This window comes from Rhinopithecus bieti, unplaced genomic scaffold (assembly GCF_001698545.2).
Source record: "Rhinopithecus bieti isolate Rb0 unplaced genomic scaffold, ASM169854v2 scaffold_1012, whole genome shotgun sequence".
NCBI classification, from domain to species: Eukaryota; Metazoa; Chordata; class Mammalia; order Primates; family Cercopithecidae; genus Rhinopithecus; species Rhinopithecus bieti.
The window spans coordinates 2,789,213-2,800,881 of record NW_016803312.1 but is presented as its reverse complement, the minus strand read 5'-3'; the positions used below and the strand labels follow the sequence as shown (position 1 = coordinate 2,800,881).

Here is an 11,669-nt window from a genome sequence, read left to right as displayed (position 1 = left end):
AGGGAGGGAGGGAGGGAGGGAGGGAGGGAGGAAGGGAAAGAAAAGAAAGAAAAAAGAATATGCCCAAAAGAATTGAAAACAGGGACACAAACGGATACTTGTACGTGAATGTTCATAGCAGCACTACTCGCAATAGCCAAGAGGTGGAAAAAAACCCAGTGTCCATCAACAAAGAAATGGAGAAACAAAATGTGTGTGTGTAAAAGGAATGAAGTTCTGGCACATGCTACAACATGGACAAACCTTAAAAATATTCTGTTGGCCGGGCGCGGTGGCTCAAGCCTGTAATCCCAGCATTTTGGGAGGCCGAGACGGGCGGATCACAAGGTCAGGAGATCGAGACCATCCTGGCTAACATGGTGAAACCCCATCTCTACTAAAAAAAATACAAAAAACTAGCTGGGTGTGGTGGCGGGTGCCTGTAGTCCCAGTTACTCGGGAGGCTGAGGCAGGAGAATGGCGTGAACCCGGGAGGCAGAGCTTGCAGTGAGCGGAGATATGGCCACTGCACTCCAGCCTGGGCAACAGAGTGAGACTCTGTCTCAAAAAAAAAAAAAAAATTCTGTTAAGTGAAATAAGCCCCGATGCAAGCAGATGAATATTGTGATTCCACTTAGATGACATATCTAGAATGGGCAAGTTTTTGTTTTTGCTTTTGTTTTGACTCTAGCTCTGTCACCCAGGCTGGAGTGCAGTGGCACGATCTCGGCTCACTGCAACCTCCGCCTCCTGGGTTCCAAGCGATTCTCCTGCCTCCACCTCGAGTAGCTGGGATTACAGGCACATGCCACCATGCCCAGCTAATTTTTGTATTTTTAGTAGAGCCGGGGTTTCACCCTGATGGCCAGGCTGGTCTCGAACTTCTGACCTCAAGTGATACACCTGCCTTGGCCTCCTAAAGTGCTGGGATTACAGGCATAAGCCACTGCACCTGGCCTAGATTGGGCAAATTTACAGAAACAGGAAAAAAAAAAGAGAGAGAGAGAGAGAGAGAGGTTACCAGAGGCTGCCAGGAGGGAGGAATGGCAAGTTATTGCTTAATGGATGCAGAGTTTCTGTTTGAGGCCATGCAAAGGTTTGGAAATAGCAATGATTGTTGCACAGTGAATGTACTAAATGCTGCTGAATCATATGCTTAAAAATAGTTTATGCTCAGCGTGGTGGCTCACACCTGTAATCCCAGCACTTTGGGAGGCCAAGCTGGTAGGACCGCTTGAAGCCAGGAGTTTGAGACCAGCCTGAGCAGTGTAGCAAGACATTGTCTCTACAAAAAATAAAAAAAAAATAGCCAGGTGTGATGGCGCATGCCTACAGTCCCAGCTACTTGGGAGGCTGATGTGAGAGGATCGCTTGACCCCAGGAGGTTGAGGCTGCAGTGAGCTATGATCACGCCACTGCACTCCAACCTGGGCAAAAGAGCAAAACCCATCTAAAAAAGAAAGGAAAGAAGGGAGGGAGAGAGAGAGGGAGGAAGGAAGGAAGGGAAAGAAAGAGAGGAAAGAAAAGAAAGAGAGAAAGAAAGAGAAGATAAAAAGAAAGGAAGGAAGGAAAGAAGAAAGAAAGAGAGAAGGAAGGAAGGAAGGAAGGAAGGAAAGAAGGAAGGAAAGAGAGAGAGAGAGAAAGAAAGAAAGAGAAAGAAAGAGTTTAAATGGCAAGTTTTATGTTATGTGTGTTTTACCACATTTTTAAAATGCATTTGTCAAAGATGTTGGAAGGATGGGAAGTCCTTATGAGGAATGAGAATGTTGCTTTGGTCTTTAGCACCCGTGAGAGCCGCGTGCTCAGGCCTAGTCTCACCTTGGCCCAGTTGGGTGCAGGGCCCAGTGAGCAGGGCATGTTAAGGCACCACAGCTGCCAGGAGTGTTTCCTTCCTATGTGGGCACAGAGCTGGTGCTCCCCTTGGTGCTGAAAATCCCATTAGGTACTTGATAGCCCAGGGGCAGCCTGGAGCTCACAGAGCCAGGCCCAGGGCAGAGCTTTGTGCGTTCATCTTCAGCTCTTTCGGACATTTCTCAAGCCCAGTAGACTAGCTACTCTTTGCCAACCCTGAGAGTGTGGTTTTGACGTAGAAGTTGATTCAGCATTCCTTTTTTTGTTGTTTTTGTTTCTGAGACAAGTTCTCATTCTATTGCCCAAGCAGAAGAAGTGCAGTGGCGCAATCATAGCTCACTGCAGCCTCCTGGGTTCCAGTGATTCTTCAGCCTCAGCCTCCCAAGTTGCTGGGACTACAGGCGTGCACCACCATGCCCGGCTAATTTTTAGTAGAGACAGGGTCTCGTCATGTTGCCAGGGCTAAACACCTTGGCCTCCCAAAGTCCTGGGACTACAGGCTTGAGACGTGGTGCCTGGTGGGCATCCTTTTATGAAGTAAGTACTTTGGGGAGATGTCAAATATCCAACTGCTGTCAATAACCCTTAGGATAGTTGACTCGGAAGCGGGCTCAGGGGCTCACGCCTATAATCTCAGCACTGTGGGAGGCCAAGGCAGGCGTATCACCTCAAATCAGGAGTTCAAGACCAGCCTGGCCAACATGGCGAAACCCCGTCTCTACTAAAAATACAAAAATTAGCAGGGTGTGGTGGCCTGTAATCCCAGCTACTCAGGAGGCTGAGTCAGGAGAATCACTTGAACCTGGGAGGTGGAGGTTGCAGTGAGCTGAGACTGCACCACTGCACTCCAGCCTGGGCGACAGAGCGAGATTCCGTCAAAAAAAAAAAAGAAAAAGAAAAAAAAAGAAAGAGTAGGTGACTCGGTTAGATAAGACAGCTAGCTGAAACTAGGGTCCTGACTGACAGGTATGTCAGGGGCCTCAGGGGAGGACTTAGAAGTCAGACACCTTGAGCCCCAGGGATGGTTTCAGGCAAGCAGGACCCTGTGCAACATTGTGAGCCAAAGGCAAGGGAGAGGAGAGAAGATTGATATGATTTCCACCTTTTCCAAAACTCATCCTCAGGAGGCCAGGCCTGCTCTACCTTGTGACCCCTGCCTTGATGGAGCTCTGGGGAGACCCCCTGAGGGCTACTCTGCTTTATCTTTCTCACTCACTCCATCCAGGGGCCAATTCCTGGATCAAAGAAGCTCTCCAAAAAGACCTCTCTGCATTTGCTCATCCTTGATTTACAAGAACAGGAGCTTTGCTGGCAAATAAGCCTTGGGGTTCTAATGCCAGGGCTATCTACTACCTACATCTCCTTGGGTATTCGTGTATCCTTTCTAAGCCTCAGTTTTTTATTTTTGATGTGGGTTTGTTTGTTTGTTTGTTTGTTTTTGAGACAGGGTCTTGCTGTGTTGCCCAGGCTGGAGTGCAGTGGCATGATCATAGTCACTCTAGCCTTGAACTCCCCAAGATCAAGTGATCTTCTGTCAACCACCCAAGTAGCTGGGACTACAGGCACATGCCACCAGCCCAGCTAATTTTCTCATTTTTGGTAAGACGGTGTCTATGTTGCTTAGGCTGGTCTCAAACTCCTGGGTTAAAGCCATCCTCCTGCCTCAGCCTCCAGAGTAGCTGGGACTACAGGCACATGCCACCATGCCCGCCTTATGTTTTTTAATTGAATTTTTTTTTCTTTTGTAGAGACAGGGCCTCGCTTAGCTGCCCAAGCTGGTCTTGAACTCCTGGCTTCAAGTGATGCTCCCACTTTGGCCTCCCAAAGTGCTGGGATTACAGGTGTGAGCCACAGTGCCCAGCCTGAGCCTCAATTTTTGAAACCATGAGCTGGAAATTACAAGACCTGTCTCAGAGGCAGATTGTGAGGATTAGGTGGCCCCTTACAGTGCCTGGCAGAGCAAGGGCTCCAGGACAACAGCTTCTGGAACTGCATTCCCCAAAGGCCTGTATTTTCTCCATCTCTGTGGGCAAGACCTAAGGCCTCCTGTCTCCCTCTCCGGTAAGAGGACCAGCAGGTGCCCAACCCTGCATCCCGCATTCATCATGAAAGGGAAAACGGAACGTTTTTCCATCGACATGCTGGAGTTTTGGACCTAAAACATTTAAAACTGCTCAAAATAGAATACTATTTTAATAGTATGAGTCCAAATCACACTGAAGGAATTTTGAAGGCCACATTTTCAACTTTTAAATGCTTCTCCCCAAGCTGCCCACCAAGATAAACACATCTCTAGCAGAAGTATGTGCTTCCAAGCTGTCACAGCCTGAAGTTTTCCCAGTACGTTCCTAAGGAAGTTTCATTTGCCAGGATCCAAGCCTAACACCTGTTTGCAGGGCTCAGCCAGGTGCCACCTGCAGGGCAATGGGCACACCCTGTAGCACTTGAGCAGGGGTGATTTCCTTTTCACTAGGAAATGCCTTCCGAGGGTGCTGCCTCCCCAGTCTATCAGAGCAAACAGCCAGGAGAACTGAAAGAGCTAACTCTGTCCAACAAAGGCGACCTAAACTGGGGCCTCACGTCCAAGTTCACGTGCACCCAGCAAGTACCAGGTGATTTTCCTCAGGAGTATTACTGTCTTGAAATTTGGAGAAAGACCAAATAAACAAATAAATAAATAAATAAACAGGGCTAGGTGCAGTGGCCCATGCCTATAATCCCAGCACTTTGGGAGACTGACATGGGCAGATTACTTGAGGTCAGGAGTTCCTGACCAGCCTGGCCAACATGATAAATCCCTGTCTCTACCCAAAATACAAAAAATTAGCTGGGCATAGTGGTGCACACCTGTAATCCCAGCTACTCGGAAGGCTGAGACAGGAGAATCTCTTGAACTCGGAGGTGGAGTTTGTGGTGAGCCGAGATCATGCCACTGCACTCCAGCCTGGGCAACAGAACAAGATTCCGTCCCCATAAAAAAAAAAAAGGAAAAGAAATAAACACACACACACACACATTCTCTAGTATACTGGTCTGATCCCCATTAAATGGTCCTAAGGATGTTTGGTGTGGGTGACCCTTGAGGGTACTTCATAGACAGCAAAATTAAATTCCACCCCATGGGAGGCTGTGGCTCAAAGGCAGGGCATCCACTACCCGTGTCCCCAGCCGTACCATCCTCCACTGAGCCCTGGTGCAGCCAGCACTTTCTGAGAGCAGACAGGAACCCTGTCTACTGAGGGGTTGAGGGCAGGAATGAAGTGTGCAGATTACCTGGCCAAAGACACTGGTCTCTCTGGGCCTTTTTTCCTTTAAGACAGAGTCTGGTTCTGTTGCCCAGGCTGGAGTGCAGTGGTGTGATCTCAGCTTACTGCAACCTCCGCCTCCAAGTTTCAAGCAATTCGCCTGCCTCAGCCTCCTGAGTAGCTCAGACTACAGGTGTGCACCACCACCCCTGGCTAATTTTTTTGTATTTTTAGTAGAGACGGGGTTTCGCCATGTTGGCCAGGGTAGTCTCAAACTCCTGACCTCAAGTGATCCGCCCACCTCAGCCCTTGAAAACTCTTGGCCTCCCTGGGCCTTTCCTACTCTTTATTTTTTGCTAGTAAACAAAAGACCAAGGCTTAGAGAAGAGCATACAAATAGGAGAAGCATAAAGCCACAAGAAAACCGTACGAAAATTTTCAGGGGATCTGATGTTTTTGGATGAGTTGGAGCCTGAAGATGGGCTGTAGATGTTAATGCTGGGGGTGGGGTGAGAGGGTAGAAGGCAAGGTGTTTTCTGAGTTCGGTTTTCCTGGTTTGCTTCTGCCAGTAAGTAAAGATGCTGAGTACATTGAATAGGTCAATGAAGGCCTTGATTTTCCAGGACGGAGAAGGACCTGGAGCCAGGACATTGACATGGATATAAGGCACCTGTGAGTGAGTTTGGAATCTGCCCAATATCCTACCAAGGAACTGAAGCCTAAGTTCTCGTGCTTAGACGGAGAACACAGACTGGCACGGTGATGCCCAAGTAGGAGGAGGGAGGGAAAGGAGTTTTATATCCACACAGTCAGCAAACAGTTGCCCCATCCCCACAGTCCCCAAGCCAATGGGAATAAGGGTATTCTGTCCCCTTCCACACCTTCTTGAGTTCTGTGTAGCCATTTTTCTCCCTTCTTTTTTTTTTGGATGGAGTTTCACTCTTGTTGCCCAGGCTGGAGTGAAGTGGCGTAATCTTGACTTACTGCAACCTCTGCCCCTGAATTCTAGTGATTATCCTGCCTCAGTCTGCGTGCCACTACACCCAGCTAATTTTTGTATTTTTAGTAGAGATGGGGGTTTCGTCATGTTGCCCAGGCTGGTCTCGAACTCCTGACCTCAGATGATCCACCCGCCTCGGCCTCCCAAAGTGCTGGGATAACAGGCACGAGCCACTGAGCCTGGCCCTCCCTTCTTTTCAAGGCTCTCGTGGGTATGAATTGAAAGTAGACCTTCCCTTTCCTCCCTCCTCCAATTAAAAGTTCAATACCAGCCTGACCAACATGGAGAAACCCTGTCTTTACTAAATATACAAAAATTAGCTGAGGGCGTCTGTAATCCCAGCTACTCTGGAGGCTGAGGCAGGAGAATCGCTTGGACTTGGGAGGTGGAGGTTGCAGTGAGCCAAGATAGCGCCACTGCATTCCAGCCTGGGCAACAGAGCAAGACTCTGTCTCAAAAACACACACACACACACACAAAAAGTTGGGTAGAAGAAGAGAAAACAAACCATGTGATTTCTCCCCAAAGCGCCACCTCCCTGAAGACACTGGCTGAAGAGCTCTTACCATCGTTTTGTTCCTCCACAAAGTTCTCAAATTCATTCCTTTGTTCCTCGTAATATTCTCTCCGCAGCTCATCAGCCCGAAGCTTCTGCCTGTTTTCCGCTGTGAAAGGAAAAGAAGCAAGAGTTGCCCCCCAGGAATGAGGACGTTTAGGGGCACACACTTAGGGGAACACAGTTCGTCTGAGAAGTCACATCTGGTTGGGGGGTGAGTGGTTTGTGGGGGATTGTGGTTGAAGACTTCCCTGAAATTATTTACTCCTGCCATAGACTTTAAAACTTTAAGGTGATTGTCGGATCCAGCTGCCTCATTTGCAGGTGAGAAGATAGAGGCCCCAAAGAGTAAAATGATTTAGCTCTGCTGATAAAGTTGGTGGTGTATCCATGTATACCAGGCCACTAGGAAACCAGAAATCCTATGCTGAGAAATGAATTCCGTAAAGGAATAATCCAACTTCATCTCACAGCCATGCAACATTTTCAAACACTTATCACGGCCAGGATGTAGGCTAAGCACTGGAATTAAAAAGCCAAGTAAGAAAGATTCCAACCCTTCAGCCAAGTATGGTGGCTCACGCCTCTGAGCTTAGCTACCAGGGAGGCTAAAGCAGGAGGCTAAAGCAGGAGGGTTGCTGGAGGCCAGGAGTTCAAGGCCGCAGTGAGCTGTGATCGCGCTGCTGCACTCCACCCTAGGCAACAGAGCGAGACCCTGCCTCAAAAAATAAATAAACAAAACCCTTCCCTCTGCTTAAGAGACCTATAGTTCACTAAGGAGAAAGATACAAGACAAGTTTTACCAAGCATTACAGCTGTTGGAATAAAAATTCCCGGTTGTCTGGAGGAAGCAATATAAAGGTCCCTACTTCCAAGGTATTTCCCCCAATGCGAGCTTCGACTGCAGAAACCCAAGAGGCCAGGGAGGCCACGTCTAGGGCAAGAAGAACCGGTGCCTCAGCACGCCTCACAGTCTCACAGTGGGATTCCTCTCACACCAAATGGGGCAGACGGAGGTACTGTTTTTTTGCCCCATCAACTCTGATATGCAAGAGGAGGCTGGGGGGTGATGAAGGAAGCAGAGAAACTGGGGAAAGTCATGGTTCCCTATCCCCCTACCCACAGTACAGGGGTGCTGGGAGAAACAACGAAAAGTCTTTGCAAAATGATAATATTGGAAGCCATCTCAGGCCAGGCGCGGTGGCTCATGCCTGTAATCACAGCACTTTGACAGGCCAAGGCGGGCGGATTGCTTGAGGTCAGGAGTTCAAGGCCAGCCTGGCCAACATGGCAAAACCCCATCTCTACTAAAAATACAAAAATTAGCCGGGTATGGTGGCAGGTGCCTGTAATCCCAGCTACTTGGGAGGCTGAGGCAGGAGAATTGCTTGAACCGAGGAAGTGGAGGTTGAGATCGCGCCACTGCACTCCAGCCTGGGCGACAGAGCAAGACTCTGTCTCAAAACAAACAAACAAACAAACAAACAGAAACTATCTCAAGTCCTCCTTGAAAGTAAGACGCTTACATTAATTAATGAATTATATAAATACTAGTTATTTCTGTTACTTTTTTATTATTTAAGTTAACTCAGATTAAAAATCAAGTTAGCTGTGAACTGGGCTTAGTACAGATTCCAGACGTCTGGAATGTTTCTTCCCAAACGTCTGGCGTTACCTACTTAGTTGCGAGAAACTTGAGTCTGTCAGGAGGGGTTGGTTATCCCATCCATATCCATGCCCCACCTCTCACTCGGCATCCACACATTTCTCAGAGGAGATTCAGGCTCAGAGACATGCATGACCTAACACAGGTCACACAGCAGGTTGGGGGAGAGCGAGGACACCAGGCTCCCACACGCCACTGCCGGCTCAGCTTCCCTCTTCCCATCCACTGTGGGTCCTGATGTTGCTCCAAGTACCAGAAAGCCGTTGTGGGAGGTGCGGGGGCTTAGGGTTTAGGAAGCGGGTACTTAGTAAGTCACTGCCAATTCCTAAAGAAGCATTCTCTGTCCCCTGTGTACTCAGGACAGGAAACAATCTTCCCAAGTGGCCTTTTCAGAGGTGCCACAAACTGGAGCTTTGAGGTTATGAAGAGTAACAATTTAATCCTCAGGACAAGATAGTAATTTTATACTATGCGTCATTCTGTGCATTGTGTACGTTCCTTCTCAAGAACATGCATTCATCACACTCTCTTTTCACCCTGAAGTAACCTTCGCCTTTATCCCAGAGGCGTAGAGATGTCAGATGCCTGTCTCCTGGTTCCAAATTCAAGTTGATTGAAGTGTCTGTCACCTGCCCTTTATCCAACCTGAGGGATCGCTGGGCACTGCCCTCCTGCCATCCACAGAAGTTGACCGGGTGACAACAGAGGCGTTTACACATCTGGGTGTTCTCCAGGCTGTCCTGCACCTCCCATGACTAATAGACACACCGAGCTTCTGTCCCAGGTGAGGAACTTCAGGTTAAATGGTGTAGCTCATTGTTTGGAGTCAGCTTAAGGGGATAGAAGAGGCTGTGCGCGGTGGCTCATGCCTGTAATCTCAGCACTTTAGGAGGTCAGGAGTTCGAGACCAGCCTGGCCATCATGGCAAAATTCTGTCTCTACAAAAATACAAAAATTAGCCAGGCATGGTGGCAAGTGCCTGTAATCCCAGCTACATGGGAGGCTGAGGCAGGAGTATTACCCGAAGCTGGGAGGTGGAGGTTGCAATGAGCCAAGATCCTGCCATTGCACTCCAGCCTGGGTGACAGTGAGACTCCATCTCAAATAAAAAAAAAAAGAGGACAGAAGCTATTTGCCTGGCCTAAAATCATGCCTGTTTTTCCTGGAAGTCTGTCAGAAGATTCCTTCTCCAATGTTGATCGAGAATAGTCCAGCCTCCCTCCCAACCTTTCAGTGCTTCTTGACATTGACCAACTTTTAAATATCAAGTTGTATGAGGCCTGGAAGTTTTCCTAGCATTGTTATGCTTATCAAATTTTTTTTTTTTTTAAAGAAATTTCATCTCCAAGCATTTCTATCTCTGTTCTTCCCATCATTTGAAAACAGTCCTGTTATTTTTACCAAGCAAATCACCTTGCTGAGTGCCGTGAAGAACACAAAGAGTTCATTCACGCACAGGCACGAGGAGGAAAGACTCAAGCCAGAGACTTGGGCGGTAGGGTCTGAGCTCAGCGTCTTAGAAGCAGCAGATTCAGGAGTAGAAACTCAAATGCCCTCAGGGGTTGACAGGTCAAGGGCATGAGGACCCTGAAGCCGGGACTCCACAGGCCCTACAGCAGGCTGTGCGGCAGACAGGCTCACCCCAGTGCACTGAAAATGAAAACTTAAAAAAAAACTCTGCTGGTTGAACACAGCTCTTTCAGAGGCTTGTAAATAAGGAAATTAGGACCAGAGGGAGGAAGTAGCCAAGGCCACTTAGCAGCACAGCTGTCCCCAAATCCATATTTCTCAGCACCCAGTGTCCTGTGCCTTCCCCTTGTGCGAAGCTGTTGCTTTTACACAGAAGGTGTGCTGTGCCAGTACTCGCAAAGCCCACACTGATGTGTGGAGCTCCTCCAGACCGGAACATAGATTTCCCTCCCTACACCTTTCTGAAATCGAATGCATTTTATCCCTGTTAGGTGCATTTAATGTAGTAATTTAACATAGCCAAGAAGCGGGACAAGAGGACCTGTCTCCAAGTATCTTTGCAGAGGTGGGGCCTCCTTACCCTGACAAAGTATTCAATCCAATGTACGACCTATGGTCAGGAAATAGGGTGTAATTTCTCATTCAGAGCTGCAGTCCCTTTGAAACCCGAGGACCTGGGGTGAGCCCTTGGTGTCTGGTTGCATCCTACCGCCTGGCTGACTGTGGGAGAGGAGGAGCCGGACATGCAAGCAGAGGTGGTGATGGGGGGTCCCTCCAGCATCCTTACCATTGACCTCATCTCGGGGCTTGGGGGACCGCTTGCTGCGCCTCTTGAGGAAATTCGAGGCATCTGATTCCTGCATGAAAATCTTCTGTTTTGCATCTGAAACCCAGGAGAGGTCTGTTACCAGCAGCATGGGGATGTCGGGGCTGCTGCTTCACTGGCTGCACCTGCCCTGCCCCGTGGGTGGCCCCTGCACTCACCTTCACTCGCCTCTCCTTCCACCGCCTGTGTGGTGCCTACAGATGCACCGGTTCCCTCTCTCAGCACTGCAGGACAAGGGCACAGAGTGAGGCTGCAGCGTCAGAGGGGAGCCCAGACCCTGAGCTGAGCCCCCATCCTGCTTTCCAGGCTAAGCGTCCTGCCAGGCCCTGGCAGGGGGCCCGTGGTGTCTCACATACCAGCTGCAGAGCCAGTCTCCCCAGGAACCCACCAAGCAAGTTAGCTTGGGTTTTTTTGCTTTATTGTTTCTTTCCTTACTTTTTTTTTTTTCTGTATTACATTTGTGTTCTGCACACACACACACACACACACACACATATACACACCCAGACACACACACACCCCTTAACAAATAAGCATACCCCTTTCTACCTGCATCTCCTGAGCAGCCCTACCTGTGCATGGGAAGTCTCCCTTACCATGTAACTAATACCCTCTGCCTTGACCCTCCCGTACTCACTAGACAGGAGCACCACGGCAGAGAAGCAAGACAGCAGGAGGGCCTGTCTCCAAGTCATCTTTGCAGAGGTGGGGGCTCTGTCCAGGACCCACAGGGCAGACCAGGCGTCCTGCACCCTCCCAGGTCCTTACTTCTGAGGCAGGCAGCCCAGGCAAGAGGGAGGAGCGGGGAGGGAAGAGAGAGAGAGGCAGGAGGCTGGGATGCCAATAGGGTAGAGGAGGAGGGGGCCGGGCTGCCCTCTCTATTGGCTGCTCCTGGACAGAGCACCGGAGATGTTTTTGGCACCTGGCAAATGTCTCCAGAAGCAGAGCTTGTAGTTAGGGCCCTGGCTGAGACGGTCTTGGAGTGGCCTTTCCAATGTCCGTGTCTGGGGATCTGCTGCTGAGAAGGCTTACCCTAACAGTCAGGGTTCCAGAGACCAAGGGCTGTGTCAAGGGGG

The 11,669-nt window shown here is 49.3% G+C and overlaps 1 protein-coding gene across 3 annotated transcripts in view; it reads right to left on the bottom strand.

The window, feature by feature from the left end:
* UCMA (upper zone of growth plate and cartilage matrix associated) overlaps window positions 1-11,342 on the bottom strand; it is a 13,079-nt gene extending 1,737 nt beyond the window's left edge. Inside the window, exons 1-4 of one of the 3 annotated variants that reach the window (XM_017873993.1) lie at window positions 11,231-11,342; window positions 10,752-10,817; window positions 10,555-10,650; window positions 6,642-6,740 (exon numbers count right to left, since the gene is read on the bottom strand). In XM_017873993.1, the coding sequence (XP_017729482.1) occupies window positions 6,642-6,740; window positions 10,555-10,650; window positions 10,752-10,817; window positions 11,231-11,288 (319 nt within the window). In that variant the 5' untranslated portion in view covers window positions 11,289-11,342. The remainder of the gene's footprint in view (window positions 1-6,641; window positions 6,741-10,554; window positions 10,651-10,751; window positions 10,818-11,230) is intronic. The other 2 variants (XM_017874002.1, XM_017874010.1) reach the window with 2 other exon arrangements.
* Between the last annotated feature and the right edge of the window lie 327 nt (window positions 11,343-11,669).